This window comes from Erythrolamprus reginae, chromosome 1 (assembly GCF_031021105.1).
Source record: "Erythrolamprus reginae isolate rEryReg1 chromosome 1, rEryReg1.hap1, whole genome shotgun sequence".
Classification (NCBI taxonomy): Eukaryota; Metazoa; Chordata; class Lepidosauria; order Squamata; family Dipsadidae; genus Erythrolamprus; species Erythrolamprus reginae.
The window spans coordinates 223,903,259-223,927,599 of NC_091950.1; the positions used below are offsets into that span (position 1 = coordinate 223,903,259).

General features: G+C 37.8%; 1 protein-coding gene across 5 annotated transcripts in view; it reads right to left on the reverse strand.

The window, feature by feature from the left end:
- Window positions 1–20,198, reverse strand: part of IQCA1 (IQ motif containing with AAA domain 1) — a 464,058-nt gene extending 443,860 nt beyond the window's left edge. For 3 of the 5 annotated variants that reach the window (XR_011557328.1, XM_070732271.1, XM_070732269.1), the window contains exon 1: window positions 19,799–20,110. Coding sequence is in view for 4 of the 5 variants with exons in the window: in XM_070732271.1 (XP_070588372.1) it covers window positions 19,799–19,809 (11 nt within the window). In the remaining variant the exon portion in view is untranslated. Of the gene's footprint in view, window positions 1–19,798 lie in introns of all 5 variants that reach the window. The other 2 variants (XM_070732268.1, XM_070732270.1) reach the window with 2 other exon arrangements.
- Between the last annotated feature and the right edge of the window lie 4,143 nt (window positions 20,199–24,341).

The window sequence follows — 24,341 nt, forward strand, 5'->3', positions numbered from 1 at the left end:
AATTGAATTCACCTATTAAAAGGAAACAGACAATGATTAAATTAATAAAACAAAATTCAGATATATTATGCCTACAAGAAGTCCATATAAGAAACCAGGACCGCAAATTGTTAGAAAATAAAAAATTAGGTAAATTATTTACAGCATTAACTGATTCAAAAAAGAGAGGGATAGCTCTATATATTAGGGATACACTACAACCAGAAAAAAATTATTCAGACAAAGAAAGAAGAATATTAAGTGTAAGAATTAAAATAGGAAATAAAGAAATAGTGATAATAGCAATTTATGCCACAAATTCAAAACAGAAACAATTTTATAAAAAATTAGCAGAACATGTAGGACAGATAGAAAAGGGGAATATTTGTATTATTGGGGATTATAATGTGGTGTTTGACATTAAAAAAGATTACAAAACTATGAGGAAAAAATCGAAAGATAGAAAAACATTACCACCAGAATTTCTACCAGAATTTCATGAGATGGTGAGAGAGCACAGATTGGCAGATATTTGGAGAGAGAGACACCCACGGAACCTGGAATATACTTTCTACTCACCTCCCCAGAAATCTTGGTCTAGGATAGACATGATTTGGGCAGATAAAGAAATTGGAAAACTAATCCACGAGATTGAAATAGGCCCGAATCTGTGGGCAGACCACCATCCAATATTGATAAAAATTAAAATGCCGACTATAGGACATCACCGCTGGTCTATAATCAAACCTTATTTCAAGATCAGAACTACATTAATCATATTAAACAAGAACTTAAATTATTTCTTAAAGATAATTGGAACACTGATACCACCATTCAGAATATTTGGGACACAATAAAAGCATTTACGAGAGGGTTAACAATAGCTTATTTAGCGAAAATTAAGAAATCCAAAGACAAAAAACTAAATGAATATAAGAATAAATTAAAACATTTAGAAACAGAAATTCAAAAAGATCTTCAAAATGAAAAAATAAGGGAAGAAAGGGATAGAATAAAACATAATATTAACTTAATAATACAAGACAAAACCGTCGCAAAATTAAAGACTAAACAATACCAATTTGAAAATGCGAATAAAATAGGTAGATGGTTAGCATATTAAAAAAAGAGGAAGAAGAACGACACATACAAGTCTTAGAGGATAAAAATGGAGAAATTCAATACACAATGGGGGAAAAAAGAATATAGCGGTCGAATATTATGCTGATTTATATCAAAGGGAAGAAACAAAAAAAGATCAATTAAATAAATATCTAGAAGATGCAAACGTAGAAAAAATATCAGAATTAGACAAAGCTATATTAAACAATGAAATAACCCTAACAGAAGTCGAAAACGCGATATCCAAACAAAAAAATAATAAAACACCAGGCCCAGATGGGATACTGGCCAAATTCTATAAAGAATTAAAGGAATTATTAGGAGAAATTTTACTAACTATATTTAATGAAGTCTTAGAAAAAAGAGTACTACCTGCAACTTGGTCACAGGCCCTAGTAAGTATAATTCCGAAAGACCCTGCTAAAAAAAAATATATACAAAACTATAGACCAATATCGCTTCTTAATGTTGACTACAAAATTTTTATGTCAATCATGGCAGAGAGACTCAAACCAATCTTGAATAAAAGAATAAATGATGATCAAAACGAATTCCTGCCAGGAAGATACATACGAAGTAACACAAGAACGATATTGAATATTTTAGAATATTACGAGGCACATTTGGAAAGACAATTAGCATTAATATTTCTAGATGCCCAAAAAGCTTTCGACAACCTGAGATGGGAATTTATTCTGGAACTAATTAAAAAAATGGAATTTGGCTCAAAAATTATAAAAATGATACAAACTATGTACCATACTCAGTCAGCCAAAATTATAATTAACGGTGAATTAACAAATTCATTCCAAATTTTAAAAGGAGTTCATCAAGGATGTCCGCTATCCCCGCTTTTATACATTTTAGCGGTGGAAACATTGCTTAACCAAGTAAGAACTAATGTAAGGATTACAGGCCTGAAGGTCAGGAAACAGGAATTTAAAGTACAGGCCTATGCGGACGATTTGGTATTTATTTTGGATGACCCTATAGAAGCCGGTGAGTACTTAATGAAAGAACTAAAACAATATGGAGAGGTAGCAGCTTTAAAAATTAACAAACAAAAAACTAAAATTATAACCAAAAATATGGACCTTAAACAAGAGCAGGAATTAGAAAGAAATTTAGGAATTCAAATTGTTAAAAAAGTAAAATATTTGGGTATAACATTAACTAAAAGATGCAGTACGATTCAAAAAGATAACTATGACACACTCATTAAAAAAACGGAGCAACAATTAATTAGATGGAACAAACTTCATATTTCATTGACAGGGAGGATCGGTACAATTAAAATGTCCATTTTACCTAAATTTTTATATCTATTTCAGACCATCCCAGTAAAACTGAATAAAAATTTCTTTACAAAATTAAACACAACCATTTCCAAATTCATCTGGGAAGGGAAAAAACCAAGGGTAAGATTCAAATTCTTACAAGACAAAGTTACACAAGGGGATTTGGCCTACCAAATTTTGAAAGCTATTACCAATCAGCGGTTCTGCTCTGGCTAAAAGATTGGATAAATCTTCAAAATCAAAGATTACTGGCATTAGAAGGGCACGATATTTTACAGGGATGGCACGGCTTCCTCTGGAACGAAAAAGATAAGATTCCAATATACTTTAAAAACCATATGATTAGAGGTTCCTTAATGCAGTGTTTTTCAACCGGTGTGCCGTGGCACACTAGTGTGCCGCGAGACATGGTCAGGTGTGCCGCGAGGCGGTTCGCCCCCGCCGCTATTGCCCCCCCGCCGCCGCCGCCGCTATTGGCACCCTCCCACGGGAGGCCGGCAAAGGTTGCTTTGAAAGTCGGCCCCCTCGCGCCCATGGCTTCTCGTCGCTTCCCCAAAGCACTGTCGCTTCCCCGAAAGTGCGCTCCTCATCTCCTTGCCAGCCCGCGGGGGGGGGGCGGGGAGGCGCCGACAGCAGAAGGGAAGGGAGCCGCGGCCGCCCCTGCCTCCCCACGGTGCCTCCGGCCCCCTCGGCCTTTCGGCGCTGCCCCCCGCCCGCCCCCTCTCCTCCTCCGCTGTCTCCTGCCTTTCGGCGTGGCTCCTCCCGCACCCGGAACGCAGGAGACAAAAAATGGCCCAACTCTCGTTCTCTCTCCGTTCTCAGCGGAGGCCAGCGAAGGTAATATTCAATGTCGGGAGCGCGCGGGCGGTTGCGCGCGCTCCCTACCCCCCTGCTAGCCGCTCGGAATATTCAAAATAAGAAAAACCTTCGCCGGTGAATGCTTTTCTTATTTTGAATATTCCAAGCGGCTAGCAGGGGGGGTAGGGAGCACGCGCAACCGCCCGCGCGCTCCCGACATTGAATATCACCTTCGCTGGCCTCCGCTGAGAAGAACGGCGAGAGAACGAGTGAGTGACAGCAACAGACAGCAAGATAGAGAGAAAGTGAGAAAGAGAGAGAGAAAGGGGGAGAGAAAGAAATAGCAAGAGAGAGAACAAGAGAAAGAGTGTGAGAAAGAAAACAAGAGAGAGAGAGAAAGCAAGAGAGAGAGAGAAAACAAGAGAGAAAGTGAGAAAAAGAGAGAAAGAGGGAGGGAGAGAGAAAGAGAGAGAGAAAGAACAAGAGAGAGAGAAAGAAAATAAGAGAGAAGAGAGAGAGAAAATAAGAGAAAAAGAGATAGCAAGAGAGAGAGAAAGCAAGAGAGACAGATAGGGAGAGGAAAGGAGAGAGAGAAATGAGAACAAAAAGGGGAGAAAAAAGGAGAAATGATTGAGGCAGAGAATGAGAGGAGAGAGAAACAAAAGAGAGAGAGAGGGGTGATTCTTGAAGCATATGGTAAAAAGCACCCAAATAATAAGAAATGCCCCCCAGCCCACACCTCTTTTTGAAAAGAATAAAAGAGAAAAAACCCCAGCCCTCAACTGGTTTTGGAAATGGTTCCAGTGTGTATACACACACACACATAAGGGGGGGAGAGAGACAGGGATAGAAAAAGAGGAGAAGTGAGAGGGAAAAGGAATGAGGGAAAAAGGGAGGAAGAGAGAGAAATGACAAACATGAGAGAGAAAAGGGGGAAAGACAGGAGAAGTACCCAGAAATGAGATATAAATTTGAGTAGGGATGATTGATGATTGACTGTATTTATAAGGGGATGTTACATGGGATTGTATATACGAGGGGGTTATGTATGTATGTATGTATGTATGTATGTATGTATGTATGTATTTATTTATTTATTTATTTATTTAATTTGTGTCAGTTTGGTTGGTGGTGTGCCCCAGGATTTTGTAAATGTAAAAAATGTGCCGCGGCTCAAAAAAGGTTGAAAATCACTGCCTTAATGAATATTTGGTTGAAGATTAAAAAAGAGCACTACCTTAAAATTCCAAGGTGGTACTCTAGCGTGGAAGCTCTTACTCACCCTAATGTCTTTCAAATTCAAAAATTGCTGACCTATAACCACATACTTGATGAGAAGGGAAACATCAAAACAGCAATTAGAAAATCAAAATATTAATATTGACTGGTGGCCTTACTCTCAAATCCGGACAAAATGGAACAAAGACAAAAAGAAAGAGGGAATTCAGGAAAAAGACAATTTAATTGATAAATTACTATTAGTACATGAAAAAAAATTTATAACTAGAATGTATAATTACATAATGGGATATAAAATGGAAACCGAGATAGTAAAAGAAAACATGATTAGTTGGGCCCAAAATATAGGATACAATATTTATCTAGACCAATGGGAGCAAATGGGAGCCGCCCCGAGTCTGCGGAGAGGGGCGGCATACAAATCTAAATAATAAAATTAATAAATAAAATAAATAAAATGTGGAAAAATCTTAAATTAACAAAATCAGTACCATATAAGGAAAATTTACAAAAAATGTTTTACAGATGGCACCTAGCCCCAGCCAGATTAGCTAAAATTTACCCTAATCTGAAGCCAAATTGCTGGAGGTGCAATAACAAAAGTGGATCTTTTTTCCACCTATGTTGGACATGTCCACATATAAAAAAGATCTGGAAAAAAATTCAAGCATGGATTCGGGATATTACGACAATCACACTAAAATTAAAACCAGAGACGTTTCTTTTGGGCATAATAGATCAAAAATGTAAAAAAGATGATTTCTATTTGATTCACCACATAATCACAGCCACAAGAATTACAACTGCACAGAATTGGAAAAAAGAGGATACACTATCTTAAAGAGAAATTATTAAGAAAATATACGACTGTGCAGAAATGGACAGACTCACCCAAAAACTCAAAAACAAAGAGGACTCAAGATATTATGAAATTTGGGGAAAATTTTACGAATGGGTAACAAAAAGAAAAAAGACAAAATTTAAACTAAAACAGACTGATACATAGAAAAAATATTGATAGTGACCAAACACAAATTCTGAAAACCTTTAACTGACTGGACATCATCTTCAATCCAAACTGACCTTAAATAAAGTGTATATCAGAAAAAATATGGAAAAACTGCAGCCACCATACACTGCACATCGTGAATTATAGGAATTTAGAACTGTCAAGAAACAGTTCTGGGGGGGGCATGGGTGAAGGAAGGGACAGAATGTAAAAAACATTTAGACAGAAGGTTTAGAATTTACTTTTAGGTATTGATATATTAAGTTTGCTATGTTGAAATGATATAGATTATCTCTACAGAACAATTATATGAAATAAGCACAATGATTGTATAGCTAATAGTATATGTCGATATAACGATGCACATTAAGATGTATTTGTTCTTCCTTTTTTATTTTTGTAATACAATAAAAACTTTTTTTTTTTTAAATAAATTTTTTATTTTTCCGGTTCCGGTTCGAGCGGTTCCGGTTCCGGTTCGAGCGGTGGGGAGATGGTGGGTCCGCCGCTCCCTTGAACAACGGTTTGTCATCGGAAATGCTGGCCCAGGATGGAAGGTTGTCTGCTGTCGCTGCTGTGCCGTGTCTCCAGCTGCGGAGCCCCGAGCTCTGAGACTGAGGCCGGAGGCGCGCGGATGACTGTTGCGCGATCAGCTGGGACGCGGAACCAGCTGGGACGCGGAGGATGGCGGCAGTGCCTGGCGCGGAGTCTTTAACACCGGAGGGAGGAGAGGCGGCCGAGAAGGGGCAGAGCGACTGCCGGGCTGAGCCCCCCGACCCGGCCCGACAGATGGGATCGAATGGTGCCGAGACGGTGGGGGCCGGGGGGGGTGTTGTGGGCACCGAAAAAATCACGGCGTCGAAGGGTGATTGACTGAGACGCGGAAGATGGCGGAGGTGCCTGCGCAAGACTTGAGAAACACCGGAGGAGAAAGGAGGAAAGGAGGTGATGAAAGAACGATGGGAGCGACCTGTTGCCTGTGTAGGATAATTGCAAGCGGGGTATATTTGGGATAATAACTCCCCCCCATCCCCCCCTTCCTGTATGGCACCAGCGGGTGAGAGCGGCTGGTGCCAGGGGAGGGTTGGGTGGGATGGGAGGACTGCATGGACGGTTGGACCTGCTGGACGATAAAATCACGAAAGAGAAATGAGAAAGATGGAACTGGTTGCTTGGGAATTGGGACATTGCTAATATGAACTTGCAAATGACTATCATTGTCTGTTCCCCTCCCCCCCTCCTGACCTCTATGCACTTTATTGAAGATCCACACCCCCTTGTGGACCGGCTGGGGAAAAACAGCAGCTTTTTAAGACCTTTTAAAGTCCTTTTAAGATCTAAGACTTATTGAAGCTATACAAAGACACTTCACCTCAAGAGGCCCTCCCTGGACCCAGCCGTACTTAATAACTATCGTCCAGTCTCCAACCTTCCCTTTATGGGGAAGGTTGTCGAGAAGGTGGTGGCACTCCAGCTCCAGCGGTCCTTGGAAGAAGCCGATTATCTAGGTCCCCGACAGTCAGGTTTCAGGCCCGGTTGCAGCACGGAAACCGCTTTGGTCGCGTTGATGGATGACCTCTGGCGGGCCCGGGACAGGGGTTTATCCTCTGTCCTGGTGCTCCTCGATCTCTCAGCGGCTTTTGATACCATCGACCATGGTATCCTTCTGCACCGGTTGGAGGGGTTGTGGGTGGGAGGCACTGTTCTCCAGTGGTTCTCCTCCTACCTCTCTGACCGGTCGCAGTCGGTGTTAGTGGGGGGTCAGAGGTCGGCTCCGAGGTCTCTCCCTTGTGGGGTGCCTCAGGGGTCGGTCCTCTCCCCCTTGCTATTTAACATCTACATGAAACCGCTGGGTGAGATCATCCAAGGACATGGGGTGAGGTATCATCAATATGCTGATGATACCCAGCTTTACATCTCCACCCCATGCCCAGTCAACGAAGCGGTGGAAGTGATGTGCCGGTGCCTGGAGGCTGTTGGGGCCTGGATGGGTGTCAACAGACTCAAACTCAACCCGGATAAGACGGAGTGGCTGTGGGTTCTGCCTCCCAAGGACAATTCCATCTGTCCGTCCATCACCCTGGGGGGGGAATTATTGACTCCCTCAGAGAGGGTCCGCAACTTGGGCGTCCTCCTCGATCCACAGCTCACATTAGAAAACCATCTCTCAGCTGTGGCGAGGGGGACGTTTGCCCAGGTTCGCCTGGTGCACCAGTTGCGGCCCTATCTGGACCGGGACTCATTGCTCACAGTCACTCATGCCCTCATCACCTCGAGGTTCGACTACTGTAATGCTCTCTACATGGGGCTACCTTTGAAAAGTGTTCGGAAACTTCAGATCGTGCAGAATGCGGCTGCGAGAGCAGTCATGGGCTTACCTAGGTATGCCCATGTTTCACCATCACTCCGCAGTCTGCATTGGCTGCATTGGCTGCCGATCAATTTCCGGTCACAAGTGTTGGTTATGACCTTTAAAGCCCTTCATGGCATCGGACCAGAATATCTCCGAGACCGCCTCCTGCCGCACGAATCCCAGCGACCGATTAGGTCCCACAGAGTGGGCCTTCTCCGGGTCCCGTCAACTAAACAATGCCGGTTGGCGGGTCCCAGGGGAAGAGCCTTCTCTGTGGCGGCACCGGCTCTCTGGAACCAATTCCCCCCGGAGATTAGAACTGCCCCTACTCTTCCTGCCTTCCGAAAACTCCTTAAAACCCACCTTTGCCGTCAGGCATGGGGAAACTAAACATCTCCCCTGGGCACGTTAAATTTATATATGGTATGTTTGTGTGTGTGTTTGCTATTACATGGGGTTTTCTTAAATCGTTAAATATTTTAATTAATTGGATTGTTGTGACTGTTTTACTTGTTGTGAGCCGCCCCGAGTCTTCGGAGAGGGGCGGCATACAAGTCCAACTAATAAATAAATAAATAAATAAATAAATAAATAAATATACTTTTAGATTTTTTTATTATTATTCTTGATATATTGTGGTATTGTTTCTGTGGTATTTAGAAATTTGGGTATTTTTTTATATCAAATATAAGCAGTAAATATAAGTAGCAAAGTTTGATTGGATTGAAGTTTATTGGAGTTTTCTCTTTAAAAAAAATACATATATATAAAGTATAAATTAATATAAATTTAATTATCAGAAAGGTATTAGAAAAGACCACAGAAAAGTACTATCCAAGAACAAATTAGGATGTCGAGCACATCCACATATACAAAGACTATTAAAAAACAAACTTTAACCTCTGCTACATCACCCCAAGTATCACCTCAGCCATCTCCTGTACATCAAAGCACCTCTGTAACTATGCTAGCCAAAGAAAAAGAGAAACTGCAATCGCAACCCACCCTTCAAACAATACAGGAGACACTGAATGCAATGAAATATTTTATGCTAAAATCCCAAGATGAACAACGTGGAGGTTTAATCCCAAGATCAACAACGTGGAGGTTTAAAGGCTGAAATAGGAGAACTGAAAGCAGATGCAGGAGAGATGAAGGAGAAGATGAAAGAAATACAACAGACTTTGAAAGAAAGTGAACAAAGAATAAAGGCAGTAGAAGAAAAAACTGAAAAAGTAGAACAAAGAATGGATTACTTTGAAGATAGATCTGACTCCTTGAATAAAAGATATGACGAATCAATTACACATCTTGAAATACAACGAGCATCCTACGGCTTAAGATTCCAGAACATAACAGAAGAAAAAGATGAAGATATGCAAGCAAAAATGGCAGAAATAATTGGAGGAATCCTTCAAGTGGATCCTATGGAACTAATAAAAGAAATTGACGAAGTCTTCAGAGTACAAACTAGCTATGTAAGCAGACATAATCTACCAAGAGAAGTCCATATCAAATTTGTTAGGAGAACTATAAGAGATGATATTTTGAAATGGACAAGAAATGAAAAACTACAAGACAAAGGAAAAGAAATTACAATACTGAAACAAGTTCCAAGAAGAGTAAGAGAAAGCAGAAGGGATTATTATTTTTTAACCAACATTCTAATCAAAGAAAATATAACCTTTCGTTGGCTTATTCCAGAAGGACTCTCACTATATGGGCAATCACAAAGAGTTAAAATAGAAAACCTTGAAGATGCAAGACATTTTTATGAAACCAGTGGAATACGCAAATTTGAACAACAAACGAAAGAATTGCCAGAAAGAAAAGAAGATGAGTCAGGTGACATTGCTCAGGGGAGAGAGGAGGAATCAGGTGCAAGAAGAAAACAACCACAGCACGAATCTAAAGACACCAAGAAATACTACAAATAATTATGTCGAAAGACTTGAAAATCTTTTCTGTGAATGTAAATGGCTTAAATGAACCGAGAAAAAGGAAACAAATCTTTACTAAACTTAAAAAACAAAAAGCACAGATAGTAATATTACAAGAAGTTCATATTAAAAAGACAAATCGGAAATTATTATTGAATTCAAAAATTGGAAATATGTATGCTGCCTTGGCAAACCAAAGAAAAAGATGGATAGCTGTATATATTGAAAACTCCATAAACTCCAAACAATTGTATGCTGACCAAGAAGGTAGAATATTAATTGTACAGATAAATATAGAGCCGAAACCACTTGTCATCGTCTCTATGCTCCTAATGAAAATCAAATGACATTTTATAAGCAATTGCATCAAAAAATAAATGAACTAAACATTGAAAACATGATTATAATCAGTGAATGCAATTTCAAATAGATTATTAGATCATTCAAGGGGGAAAACATAAGAAAAAGAAAAATATATTACCAACTACTTTTCAAAAAATGAAATCTGAGTTATGGTTAAATGACATTTGGAGAGAAAGACATCCTTTAACTAGGCAGTATACTTTTTATTCAAATCCCCATAAAGTTTGGACAAGAATAGACATGGTTTAGGCTTCAAAAATAACCTCAGAACAAATGAAAGAGATTGAGATAGACACTAATACATGGGCTTTAGTGGTATATTTGAAAAGTAATAAGGAATATTTGAATTGGCAGATGAATAGAAATATTATAAGAGATCAACAGTTTAAGGAATGGATAGAAAAAGAATTAAAGATTTTTTTTGAAATTAATAAAAATTCAGAAACTTCTCTGCAAAATCTATGGGACATGGCCAAGGCGTATATTAGAGCAGTGTTTTTCAACCAGTGTGCCGCGGAACACTAGTGTGCCGCGGGACATGGTCAGGTGTGCCGCGAGCCCGGCCTGGCTGGAGCTTCCTTGGCAGTGATGGCAAGTGAGCTTTTGGGGCCTGGTGGGAGGGCGCCGGCCACTGTTGCCTCTAAGCTGCGTGGACATGTGCCCGCACAGCCATTAAGACCCCTCCCCGCAGAAACTTTTGAAGTGGTGCAAAGCCACGCAGTCCCAAATCGCTCCCTTCTCCGGCCAGCAAAGCCGGCTGCCCAGGAAAGTGCTGCATTTGAAAAGCGCACGTTTAAAAAACGTGCCGCTTTCCTAGGCAGCCGGCTTGCTGGCCAGAGAAACGAGCGATCCGGGACTGCGTGGCTTTACGCTGTGACAACAATGGCACCGTGGCGGCCTTCAAGGGCCGCCCTTCGTGGCGCCCCACCACCCGTTCCTGCAGGTAGAAGTCGGGCGCACTACTGGGAGGTGTCGTCAACGCCTGGGAGGGCGAAGGGGTGGGTGTGGCTGCTGCCTCTTAGTTGCAGAGCCAGACGGGGGCGGAGGCGAAGGCGGTGGCGGAGTCCATGCTGGGGCCATGCAGAGACCGCTGATCCAGGGGGCCGTGGATCGGCAAGCCGCCCTCCACTCTCTCTCCGCTCTCTCTCTTTCTCTGTTGCTGATGTGGTGTACGAGAGAGAAAGAGAGAGAGGAAGAGAGAGAAAGAAAGCAAGAAATAGAGAGAGAGAGAAAGAAAGAGAGAAGGAAAGCAAGTGAGAGAGAGAACGCAAGACAGAAAGAAAGAAAGCAAGAGAGAGAGAGAAGGAAAGCAAGAGATAGAAAGCAAGAGAGAGAAAGCAAGAGAGAAAGAGAGAAGGAAAGCAAGAGAGAGAGAAAGAGAGAGAAAGAAAGAGAGAAAGAGAAAGAGAGAAGGAAAGCAAGAGAGAAAGAGAAAGAGAGAAGGAAAGCAAGAGAGAAAGAAAGAAAAAGCAAGGGAGAGAAAAAGAGAAAGTGTGTGAGAGAATAAAAGAGAGATAGCAAGAGTGACAGAGAAAGAGAGAGAGAAAGAATGCAAGAGAGAGAGAGAAAGCAAGACAGAGAAAGAGGGGGAAGGAAGGAGAGGGAAAGACATAGAGGGAGGGAAGGAGGGAGAAAGAGCAAAAAAGAGAGGAAGGAAGGCAGAAAGAAAGAGGGAGGGAGAGAGAAATAGGGCGAAAGGGAGGAAGAGAAGGTTTTTTTGTCCAAACGTTTTTTACCCCCCCAACCGCTCAATGTTCCCCAAGATTTTGTAAATGTGAATAATGTGCCGCGGCTCAAAAACGGTTGGGAAACACTGTATTAGAGGATCAACAACTTCCTATACGGCGAAGAGAAATAAAGAAAAAAAGATACAATATGAACAATTAATCACAGAATTAAATCAACTAGAGGTTATATCGCAACATAATGTTAAAAATAAGGAGATTAAGGGAAAGGTGGAACTAGTTAGGCATAAAATTAAACTTATTGAGCAAAATCAAATAGCGGAAAAGATTAAAAGAGCTAAACAACACTATTTTGAACATGCCAATAAGCCAGGAAGATGGCTTGCATATAAACTGAGAAAGCATAGACAATCAAAAATAATTAAAGAGTTAGTAAATGAAAATGGAATGATAAAATATAACATAGATGAGAAAGCAAAAATAATGCAAGATTTTTACAAAGAATTATATAAGAAAGAGGACATTAAAAAGGATGAGATCTTTAATTATTTAGAATCTTCAGATTTGCCAAAATTAACGGAAGAACAACATGAAAGTTTTGATAGTCCAATAACAATCAAAGAACTACAAACAACTATTAAAAAGCAAAAAAATAATAAAGCAACTGGGCCTGATGTTATACTGGCAGAATGGTATAAAATAGACAGTGAAGTAATAATGAATAATATGTTGGAAATTTTCAATGAAAGTAGAATGGATGGTAAAATTCCTAAATCCTGGTCAGAATCCTTAACTTTGATCCATAAATCTGGAACCGATAAAGAAAAGATAAAAAATTATAGACCTATATCATTATTAAATGTAGATTATAAAATATTTACTTCTATTTATGCAGCTAGACTTAAAAAGGTTTTGAATGAGAAAATGCATCAAGATCAAAACGGGTTCTTACCAGGCAGACAAATTAAAAATAACATTAGAATATTATGAACAACATTTTGGAAAACCAGTATCATTAATGTTCCTCGATGCCAAAAAAGCTTTTGACAATGTAAATTGGATTTTTATAAAAATGCAATTAAATAAAATGAGATTTGGCACAAAATTTGTAAATTTGTGGGGGTTTTTTAAGAAAATAATTTTTATTTACATATATATAATGAGACAATAACGACAAACAGTACATTTACATAAAATATGAAAAAACAAGCAAGAGATATGTTTCTTCTCTCCTCCTGTAGTAGGGACTGTTGACAGCGTCCTCTCTTTTTTTAATTCTTGGCAGTGTTGAGACCAGTGGTTTGAGTTGTATATTGTTATAGTTAAGTTCTTATGTTGTAGATTCTTATCAAATAAACAAAACAAAAATTGTATTGATTGTTTAAGAAGATTGTTCTTTGAGTTATTTCTTTATCTTGCAGCACTATAAAGAGATGTTCTTTTATTTAACCAGGTGTAAAAATCTTCCCATATTTGGTAGTATTTGGTTTTTTCTTTTTCATATTTTCATATATAGTGGACCTGCAGACAAGTTAAAGTAATTTGGCACAAACTTCAAAATTTGTAAATTTGATTGACGCAATATATTCAAAACAAACAACAAAAATTATATTAAATAACTAACAATTAGAAAAAATTGAAATATTTAAAGGAGTTCAACAAGGTTGTCCGATTTCACCTTTATTGTTTATTTTATTATTGGAAATTTTATTGATAAAAATAAGAGCAGACCAAAAAATAAGGGACCTGACTATTGGAAAAGAAATATATAAAGTTCAAGCCTTTGCAGATGACCTGACTTTTATCACGGAGGGTCCGATTACAGCAGTTCCAACGTTGATACAAACCAGGGGTCTTCAAACTTGTCAACTTTAAGACTTGTTGACTTCAACTCCCAGCATTCTCCAGCCAGCATAGTTGGCTGGAGAATTCTGGGAGTTGAAGTCCACAAGTCTTAAAGTTGCCATGTTTGAAGACCTCTGATACAAAGGATAGAACAATATGGTAAAGTCGCAGGGTTAAAAATAAATAGGAGCAAAACACAATTTATAGTTAAAAATATGACAGAATCTCAAGAAAGAAAACTAGAAAGTATTACAGGTATGAAAATAGTTAAGAAAGTTAAGTATTTGGGAATATGGATAACATCAAAAACTATATACTTAAAAAATGATAATTACATGAAACTAATTGAAGAAATTAAAAAAGACCTAGAAATATGGAACAATTTAAAAATATCTTTTATGGGGAGAATTGCTACAATCAAGATGAATGTTTTAACCAAGATTTTATTTTTATTTCAGGTTATACCAATAAACCCAGGGGGGAAATTTTTCAAAAATTTAACAACAATAGTCAGAAACTTCTATGGCAAGGGAAAAAAGCAAGAATAAAGATAAACATTTTAGAAGATATCAAGGAAAGAGGAGGATTTATGCTACCAAATTGGAAGTTATATTATCAGGCAGCTGCCTTAATATGGATTAGAGATTGGATAGCGTTAGAAGACAAAAGAACATTAAATTTGGAAGGTCATGATCTTATGCTCGACTGGCATGCATTCATATGATATGATAAAGATAAAATACATACATATTTTTAAAAGACATACAATAAGAAAGTATTGATGTTGTACATTTGTGTTCAGTCCCATTATTCGGTCTTTTATGATATTTCTACTGAGTGGTAATTGCATCTTTATTCTGCATATCGTGAAATAGAACTGGTGCACATCTTAAGAGAATTTCTTTAATAAATTCTCCCTCACTGAGTGCTTTTCCATGCTGAGCTATGGAGTGAGCAATGCTCAGACTTGCAGATGTTAAATTTGTAGAGCTTTTTACAAATTTAAGGATGGAATTAGATTGGCTCTTATGAAGGTGTAGCTGCCTGGAAATGTATTCCTTCCTTTCATCCTCACTTTTTTTCAAGAGCTGGGAATGATTAGTTTCAAAATGTCTATTTATATTCCACGTTCTGCTTACTACCGTTTCACTACATAGAACGCAAAATGATCTGCCATTTTTTTCTATAATGCCATACATGTCAGTCCATGTCTCTTGAAAGGGTCGGCTACTGCTACTACCACTTCCTTTACTTAACCTTGTTTTTTTATTTTTTGGCTTCTCCATCAGAGGGGCAGTGACAGAAGATTTATAGATAGCCCTGCAGGCAATTAGGGGTTAACTGTCTTTTAGGAAAGGGCAGTTAATAAGCAGAAATAGGGGTTAATAAGGATGCGCAACAGTAATAGTGGTGAAATGGAGTCTGTACTATGCTGCAAGATGGCGTTCCTTATGTAAATTAATGGCGGGAAACGGCACCCATAGCACAGGCCTCTTCCAGCCTCCTCCTCACTTATCTCAGTAATGACCTCCAGACAGCGATCACAGGACCTCCAGACAGCGATCACAGGGCCTCCAGACAGCGATCACAGGGCCTCAGATATGCGTCCCCCGTGGTGTTCCACTGCTCCCTGCTGCGCCAGCCAGAAGTTCGGCCTACCGGAAGTCCCAGACCTAGACACTCTGTGCCGGAGCTCTGCTGTTCTGGCCTACAGACCTCCGGCACAGAGTCACTCTCTCTACAGTCTACACTACAGCAATTTTTTTATCCTCGGCTACTGCACCTGGCCGTGTAGGAGCCGAGGATAAAACGTAACTCTCTGAAAGCGGCTACATCAGCATGCCGGCGGCCGCATGTCACTGAAAATGGCTACGCGTGCCAGTGCTGACACGCATGTCATAGGTTCGCCATCACTGGGCTAGAGCATGAGGATTCCGCTGGGTATGCAGCGATAAAATTAGATTAGGGCATGAAGATTCAGCTGAATATGCAGCATTAATTATAGAAGTTGATCCCAGTGGGTTATTAAGGGGTGTTTGTTTGTTTTTTCTCAGCTCTCTTTTTAAGAAAATAGGGTAGGATGATTTTACTGTATTTACATTAGCAGACGATTAGAAAAAGTATTACTATACTGGTGGAACTGCATTAATATAACTACAACTGGAATATGAGGTTTTGGTTGACCATACAATAATAAGATGTGAATAGGATATGATGAGTGTATCTGATGTCTTCGGAGAGGGACGGCATACAAATCTAATAAATTATTATTATTATTAATTATTATTATTATGTGGATAAGGGAAAAGATTAGGAGATCCTCTGTCTGGTCTTTTTTCCTTTTTTGGAGGATATTAGTGGAGGGTGCCATATGGAAACATATGGGGAAATAAGTGAGAAGAAAGTTTTTCTTTTTTCTCTTCTCCTTTCTCTTTTTCTTTTTTCATTCTGTACTGTTCTCTTCTAGGATTTTTATTCCTATCTGTTATTACTTTAAACTTTTAACTTTCCCTTTTATTCTCTGTAAACTTTTTTGCATACTTTCTATTCTATACTTTTAATTTTTTTTGGTATATCTATATGTTTAATCTTTATAATTTTTTATTTGTTTTACTTTATATTTACTATTTTTATTTGTTTTTAATGTCTATATAAAGGAGTTTTCTTTAATTAGGTTTGTAATTTGACTAATTTAGCAATATTTGGTAATATTATTGGGTTTATTCTTTCCCCCTTGAATACGTCACTGGAAGGGTTTTTTTAATGTTATCTTTTTGGGATATCTTTTTAATAAAGATATTAATAAATATCTTTATTAATAGGCACTAATTATGTACAAAGGTTATTGATTATATGTGAAAATTGACATGGAAAAGATATGGAAATTTTAAAAAATATTTCAGCCTAATTTTCATGAGGTATGAAAAATTGTGAACAGTTTAAAATTGTATTAGCTTTTAGCCTATTTGTAAAACTTGAGAAAATTGAGCAAAGAAAATCTAAGCAACGTTGAAATTTACAGACCTACCTCGTGTTGTGTCACCTGCAAAGTTATGGAATCAATCATAAACCAATCCATTACACTCCACCTTGAAGCTAATAACCTACTTTCCAATAAACAATTTGGTTTCAGAAAAAAATTATCCTGTAATCTACAAATCTTACACTGTAAAAACATTTGGACCACTCAACTTGACCAAGGTAATCCAATTGATGCGACCTATATTGACTTTTGCAAAGCCTTTGACTCAGTTGTCCACGACAAACTTCTTCTGAAACTCAAATCCCACGGCATCTCCAGATTACTACACAATTGATTAACAGCATTCCTATCTAACAGACAACAAGTGGTCAAAATAGGAAGTGCCACTTCTCTTCCTGCTCCTGTTAACAGTGGTATCCCTCAAGGTAGTGTTTTAGGACTCACACTATTCATACTATACATAAACGATCTTTGTGATTGCATCACTAACAATTGCGTTCTCTTTGCAGATGATGTCAAACTATTTAATACCACCGACAATGCTGCTACCCTTCAAAAAGACATTGACCACGTAGCAGAACGGTCTAAAACCTGGCAACTTCAAATCTCCACCGCTAAATGCTCTGTCTTACACATTGGTAAAAAGAATCAGAATACTAAATATAAACTTGGAGGAATTGAACTTATTGATAACCCTCAAGACCTTGGAGTACTCATATCCAATGACCTAAGTCCTAAAGCCCACTGCAACAACATTGCCAAAAAGGCTTTAAGAGTTGTTAACCCTTCGCAGCTTCTTCTTTGGTAATTTTGAACTGCTAACAAGAGCTTACAAAACATTTATCAGACCAATCCTAGAATACAGCTCACCTGTATGGGACCCACATTGCATATCTGTCATCAACACAATTGAGAGAGTCCCGAAATATTTCACAAGAAGAGTCCTTCATTCCTCTTTTCACAACAAAATACCTTACTCCGTCAGACTTGAAATTCTTGGTTTAGACAACTTGCAACTCCGTCGTCTCCATTCCGACTTAATTATAGTTCATAAAATCATATACCAAAATGTCCTACCTGTTAACGACTACTTCACCTTCAATTGCAACAACACACAAGCACGGAATCGATTTAAACTAAATGTCAACCGCTCCAAACTTGACTGCAAAAAATATGACTTCAGCAACAGAGTAATCAACGTCTGGAATGCACTACCTGATTCTGTGGTTTCTACTCCTAACCCCAAAACCTTTAACCTTAGACTATCTACAATTGACCTCTCCCCCTTTCTAAGAGGTCTGTAAGGGGCGTGCATAAGCGCACCACTGTGCCTACCGTCCCTGTCCTATTGTCTTCTTTTGTTACTTTTTATCATTACTTATCTAATGTTTAATTTGTACAAATTATCACCCTATAATTGTTTGACAAATAAAATAAATAAATAAAATAAAAATAAATTCCCCCCTCCAGATTGGCTAAAATGTACCCAAAATTAAACACAAATGTTGGAAATGCAACAAAGAGACTGGCACTTTCTTTCATCTGTGGTGATTCTGCCCCAAAGCAAAAGGCTTTTGGAATACAATACATAGGTGGTTATCAGAAATTACAAAGGAAATTGAATTCACCCCGAAGGCATGTTGCTAGGAATTTGGACGAAAAAATATTCTATGCAAGCCCAATATCTAATGACACATAATACAAAAACAGATGGATAAGTAGAGGAAACTATTTACATATGTACCTTTTCCCCTATCTTCTATGCCTATTGATATCTCCATACATCTATAAATGTATATATATATATTACCTATCTATCTTTCTTACCATACCTATCTCACCCTCTTAAATAGAATACATTGTACATGGATTTGTAAATAAGAAATACAATGAAGTGGGCTATGATCTGTAAAAGACTATTGTGATTATATTAATTTTCAATTTGTAAAAATTAATAAATAAACTTTTTAAAAAGATAAGGAGACTGGAAACTAAAACATATGAAGAAAGGTTGCAGGAATTGGGCATGGATAGTCTAGCAAAGAGGAGGTGGGGGGGGACATTATAGCAGTCTACAAATACTCTAGGGTCTGTCACAGAGAGGAGGGGTTCACACTGTTTTCCAGGCACCAATGGTTGGAAGCTGACCCAGGAGAGATTCAACCTAGAAATAAGGAGGAACTTTCTGATGGTGAGAGCGATCAACCAGTGGAATTGCTTGTCTGCAGAGGTTGTAAACAGTTCAACACTAGGGACATTCAGGAAGAGATTGGACTGCCATTTGTCCAGAGCAGCATAGGGTCTCCTGCTCCAGCAGAGGGTTGGACTAGATGGCCTACAAGGTCCCTTCCAACTCTAATGATAAATAAAACAAAAACATTCACAATACATGCAGACTGTAATCACATTCTATATTGTTTTGTTCCTATGAAAATAATACTGTAGAGAACTATGATCCATATGAACTGTGATCATAAAGGATCATGATCATGCCTCATTAAAATAGAGAGTAAAAATCTTTTAATTTTTTTTATATATTTCCAATAAAATATGAGTTATAAGCCATACTGGCTAGGAGCCTAGTTAGATTTCATAGACTGTACCATTATTTATTGAAGAGAAAAATATAATACAGCCTTCTATTATTAAAAACTGTCTCCAAATTATCCCAATCTGTAATGCAGCTGGAATATTTTGAATTTCTAAAACTGTATTTTTTTTTTCAAAACAAGGATGAGTATCCATCTGAAACACACCTTTTTCAATCTAAGGAATGAATGAAATGTGAGATGAGGCCAGACAGGAAGAGAGGAATGGGATAAAAAAAAATGGAAAATGAGAGTTCATTCCACCATGTTTGTTTGCAATAAACTTTTGCCAGGAACAAATTAGTTATTAAATTGTTATAACAGTGACATAAATAGGCAAGCAACACAATATTAAAGGTATTTACATCTAGATATTAAGTGAAGCCACACCTATTCCTATTTTCCGTGATCGTTTCCTATCCATTCATCTTTAACATCAACTTCGTAAAAGCTCTAACAGAGACCAGACCAGATCTAAGTTGACACTCCTGTAGCGGCACTATCTATGCAACAAAAATGTACTGTTTTATTTTGTACTTACTTATGTGTCATTGCTTTTTGCAAAATTGTACTACAGTATTTTGCTTTTTACTTACTTATGAGACATTGTCTTTTGTCACCTTTCCTTGCGTTTAGCTTTCTGCTCCGTTTCGGTTGCCTGTTGAAAAGGAGTCAGGAAGAGTTGTCTATATATCCGTTGTTTAAACTGGTTGAAAAATGCTCCCAGCTAAGAAAGAAACCAGGAAATGAGCCTTCTGGCTGCAGCATTGGGCATCCAGGGCCCCAGTAGTAGAGGCTCTTAACGACAGCGGCGCGTGTGTCGCTAGGCGAGATCTTGCCTCAGCCTCGGGGCCACATGAATCACGTCCCAATTCCACCTCCGAAGGCTGCTTATCCTGCAGTTGCACAGCGGAGTTCTCCCCGCGTGGCCTCCTTAGCAACTAGTTGCCAAGACCAAAGCCGCGCTTCGGCTCCCCTGCTTCTTTTTTCTGCCCGGGCGGTTGCTATAGAAGCGGCGGTGGCGGCAGGGTGGGGGAGGGAAATTGTTGTCTTCTTCACAAACTATTTCCCTTTGTGGTCGCGGCGAAAGAGGGATGTTCGTTTTGCAATTGCCCTTCCTCGTAGAATTTGATTCGGGTCCTAACACTTATTTAGTCATTTCCTTTGCCGTACTTAAAATTCACCTCCGAAACATAAATAATAAATCAGAACATAAAAGAAAAAAGAAAAGAAATCACTGAAAGATAATTTTATTTATTTATTTATTTATTTTGGACTTCTAGGCCGCCCTTCTCCGTAAATACCTAATGAAAGCTAAGATAGGTGGCGTCTCATCCCTTGTCGCGGCGAAAGAATATTACTGCTTCCGTCGTTTTTTTCTATATGAAGAAAATAAATAAAGGTTGAGCAATATGTTTTAATTGGTAACACTAACAATATTATCCTCTCAGGTATATTCCCTCCACTTTTCAGTCGTAGAGTCTAGACCTTGGCAACTTTAAGACTTATGGACTTCAACTCCCAGAATTCTTCAGCCATCACATCAAAGCTGGCTGAGAATTCTGGGAATTGAAGTCCACCAGTCTCAAAGTTGCCAAGGTTCGAGACCCCTGGTTAAGATAACTGGTTAAATCAGATACCATCTTGGCAGCTGGAACATATATTTGGAAGGAAATAAAGACTATGATAAGTGGTGAAGGTAACTCTTGGTTAGATAGGTGACTAAATATTTAAGGAGTACTCGGGGAAAATGACAAGTAGGGAATTGTGCAATGACAGAAATGTAGTAGTGAAATATCTGTGAGAAAAACCAATGGGGAAGTGACAAAATGTTTGTGGTGAGAAGTCCCCCCACCAGAGAATTAAATATTTTGGGGGATATTAAAAGAGCTAGAATATTATATTTCTGCAAAGGAGAAATAGAGACAAATCAATAAAGGCAGAAAGCAGTCTCAGTCTTTCCTGTCATAGGAAAACAGCTTCAAACTAAGAAGAGTTTAGGAATGCAGATGTTCTATCCATTCAGAAAGACTGGGCCAATCTATTCATAAACAAAACTCCTTCAGCCACAGCTCCCACCTAAAGCTGGAGCTCATGAGATTAAGAATTTACATTTCTCCACCCAAATTTTAAGGATAGGGCATGACCTTTAGGAATAATAGAATTAACTTATTGAAATAATGAAACACACAAAACTTAAAACATTGCCCAACTCCCTGGACCATCTCAATCACAAACTTCAGAATCCTACAAAAATCCATCCACTCAACCATTTTGTCAGCCATCACAGAAACAGTCTGCTGTCACTGAAGTTTCTGGAAACCAAATAAACAGATATTTTCTTTTCATGTAACCACACTCCATTTTATTTCCAGTGTCTTTCTCCTGGCTTGGAACCAGACTGGATTTTTCTTCCCACAATGTCATAATGCAAATTCCATCCTTTAGAAATTTGCATGATACTAGATGCAAATATGAGCCCCACAATAAGATTTATTGAAGCACATTTTGCTATTTTAACATTACCTGTACTACTGTTAACAAAAGTGACAATATCCCTTTTTTAAAGAAAGTTGTTCTTTAGATTTATTTTTCAAAAAATTAGTTTTGTTCTTTATTTTGGTCATATAAATTTTACTAAATGAATGGTACTACTAAATAGTCTTCCAAATTCATGTGAAAAATATGGAAATATTAATTGTTTTTTTAAAATAAACATCCATATATAGTTTGAGTTTATATAATTTTAATTAGAATATGTGTTTTTGTAAAGTTTTTCTTGTTTTAACAAGAGTTTGAAGGCACCTTGCAGGTCATCTAGTCCAACCCCCTGCCTAAGCAGGAGACCCTAAATCTGCCTTATCTAGGTTCAAAGGCACAACCTCCTGGTTATGAGGCAAGAGCTCCACCTCTAGGCCAACTAATTTAACAACTGCAGTGATTCACTCTTGATTTTGCTCTTGATTTTTTAAAAAAAATATACTTTATTTATAAATATAAGAAAAAAGGGAGAGGGAGGTAGGGGGTAGGAAGGGATGAACAGAAAAAAGGGGGGAATGGGGAAGGGAAATACAAAATCAAGGGGTTCAGGTAAGTAATAAGATTGTACATTATAGGTTGTGAATCATAATACACGTAGTTCTTAATATCATTATTGTGTTTCTTAACCATTGTAAATAAACAGTAAGTGAACAATATCCTTAGTATTATCAAAAATTATCTTAAATTTTAATAATAAATGTTACATCTCGTATCTATATAAATTAGGTAATAACAAATAAGTGAGAATATTTTCTAAATGTAAAAAGTAAATAGAGAAAGGTACCAGATTTGTAGGAAGGAAGATAGGTAAAAGGGGGAAAGAAGAAGAAAATGAAAAGGAGAAAAAGAAAAAGAAGAAAAAGAAGAAAAGAATCTGCGTGTAACGCAGACATTTTCAGGTACATTATGTGGGAAGATAATAGGAGGAGTATATGTATAGTATGGTAAACGTATTTTTGTGTATAAGAGAAAAAGAAAGTATAATAATTGTAATCATTGTTAGTAGGTGTTAGTAATGATATGTTGTATGATATATATTCTATTAGTTTAAAATCGGATAAAAAGAGATATGGTATAAAAGTTTTTTTTTCCGAATTTTATTGCGAATTAATTAGTTCTTGGAGTTAATTTTTTGTTAGTTTAGGTTTGATTAGAACGTTCAAAAGTAAGACAAGGTTAATAGTTTCGTAAGTTAATATTTTCATAGTATAAGAGTTTGATATTTTTTTGCTGAAACCCATTTGTACCAATTTTCCCATATTTCATAGTATTCTGAGTCTTTTTTATTTTGTGTTTCCATTGCTGTTTTTGACATTTCCGCACATTCTATAATTTTCGTGATGACTACCAGTAGTGGAGGTGTTTGGTCTCGTTTCCAAAAAAGGGCGAATGAGATCCTTGCTGCTGTCAAGATTTGCAAAATGAGATATTTTTGTGCTTTTGTGAGGTTTTGCCTAAATATACCAAGGAGATAAAGTTCGGGTTTGAATGGTAGGTTGATTGACATGACTTGGTCTATGAAGTTTTTAATGGTTATCCAATATTTTTTCGCGTGTATGCAGGTCCACCATGTATGGTAGTATGTTCCAGGTTTTGTTTTACATTTCCAGCAATTGGGTGAAAAATTAGGGAACATTTTGCATATTCTTGCTGGGGGCAAATGCCATCGATAGAACATTTTTATTGATTTTCTTTATAAGACATTGCCGTAGTCATCTTATAATTTACTGTCCAAGTTTTCTCCCATTCAATTAAATTGATCGTATAACCAAAGTTTTGAGCCCAGGCTATCATACATCCCTTCACTTGTTCTTCACAATTTTCTTATGTTAATAAGTAATTATATAATTTGGAGATCATTTTTGTTGGGGGACCGAAAAAGATTATATCTATCGCATTGTCATTTTGGAATCCGAATTGTTTTTTATGTTCTTCGTATTTTGATTTAATTTGTAAGTATGATAGCCAATCTATATTTATCCCTTGATCATGTAGTTGTTGTTTTGGTATAAGAACATCAGATTTATCAAGTAATTGATGGTATCTCAAAATTTTGGTATGGGAGAAAAGGTTAGGAAAGATTAATAGTTCATTCGGGGATAGCCATTTTGGTATTGAGGTGTAATAATTCTTCTTAATCGTATACCAAATTGTTATTAAAGTTTTGCGGAGATAGTGATTTTTAAAATTTTAAGTATTTTGTGGTAATCCATTGCTAAGAATGTGTGCCACCCAGCAAGAAGATCGTAGCCCTCTAGAGTTAAGAGTCTTGTATTCTTAAGAGTAACCCAATCTCTTATCATTGATAGGATTGCAGCTTGGTAATATGTATAGAAGTCGGGAAGTCCAAGACCACCTTTAGATCTGTGGTCTTGGAGATTTTTCAATTTTATTCTGGCCTTTTTCTTTGTCCAGATAAATTTCCTTATTTGTTTGTGCAAAGAATTGAAAAATGATTTATTTAAATTTATTGGGGCTACTTGGAATAGATAAAGAAACCTTGGGAGAATATTTGATTTTATAGCAAATATTTTCCCCATAAGGGTTAGGTTTAGTTTTGACCATCTAGTAAAATCTTTTTGTATCTCTTTGAGCAAT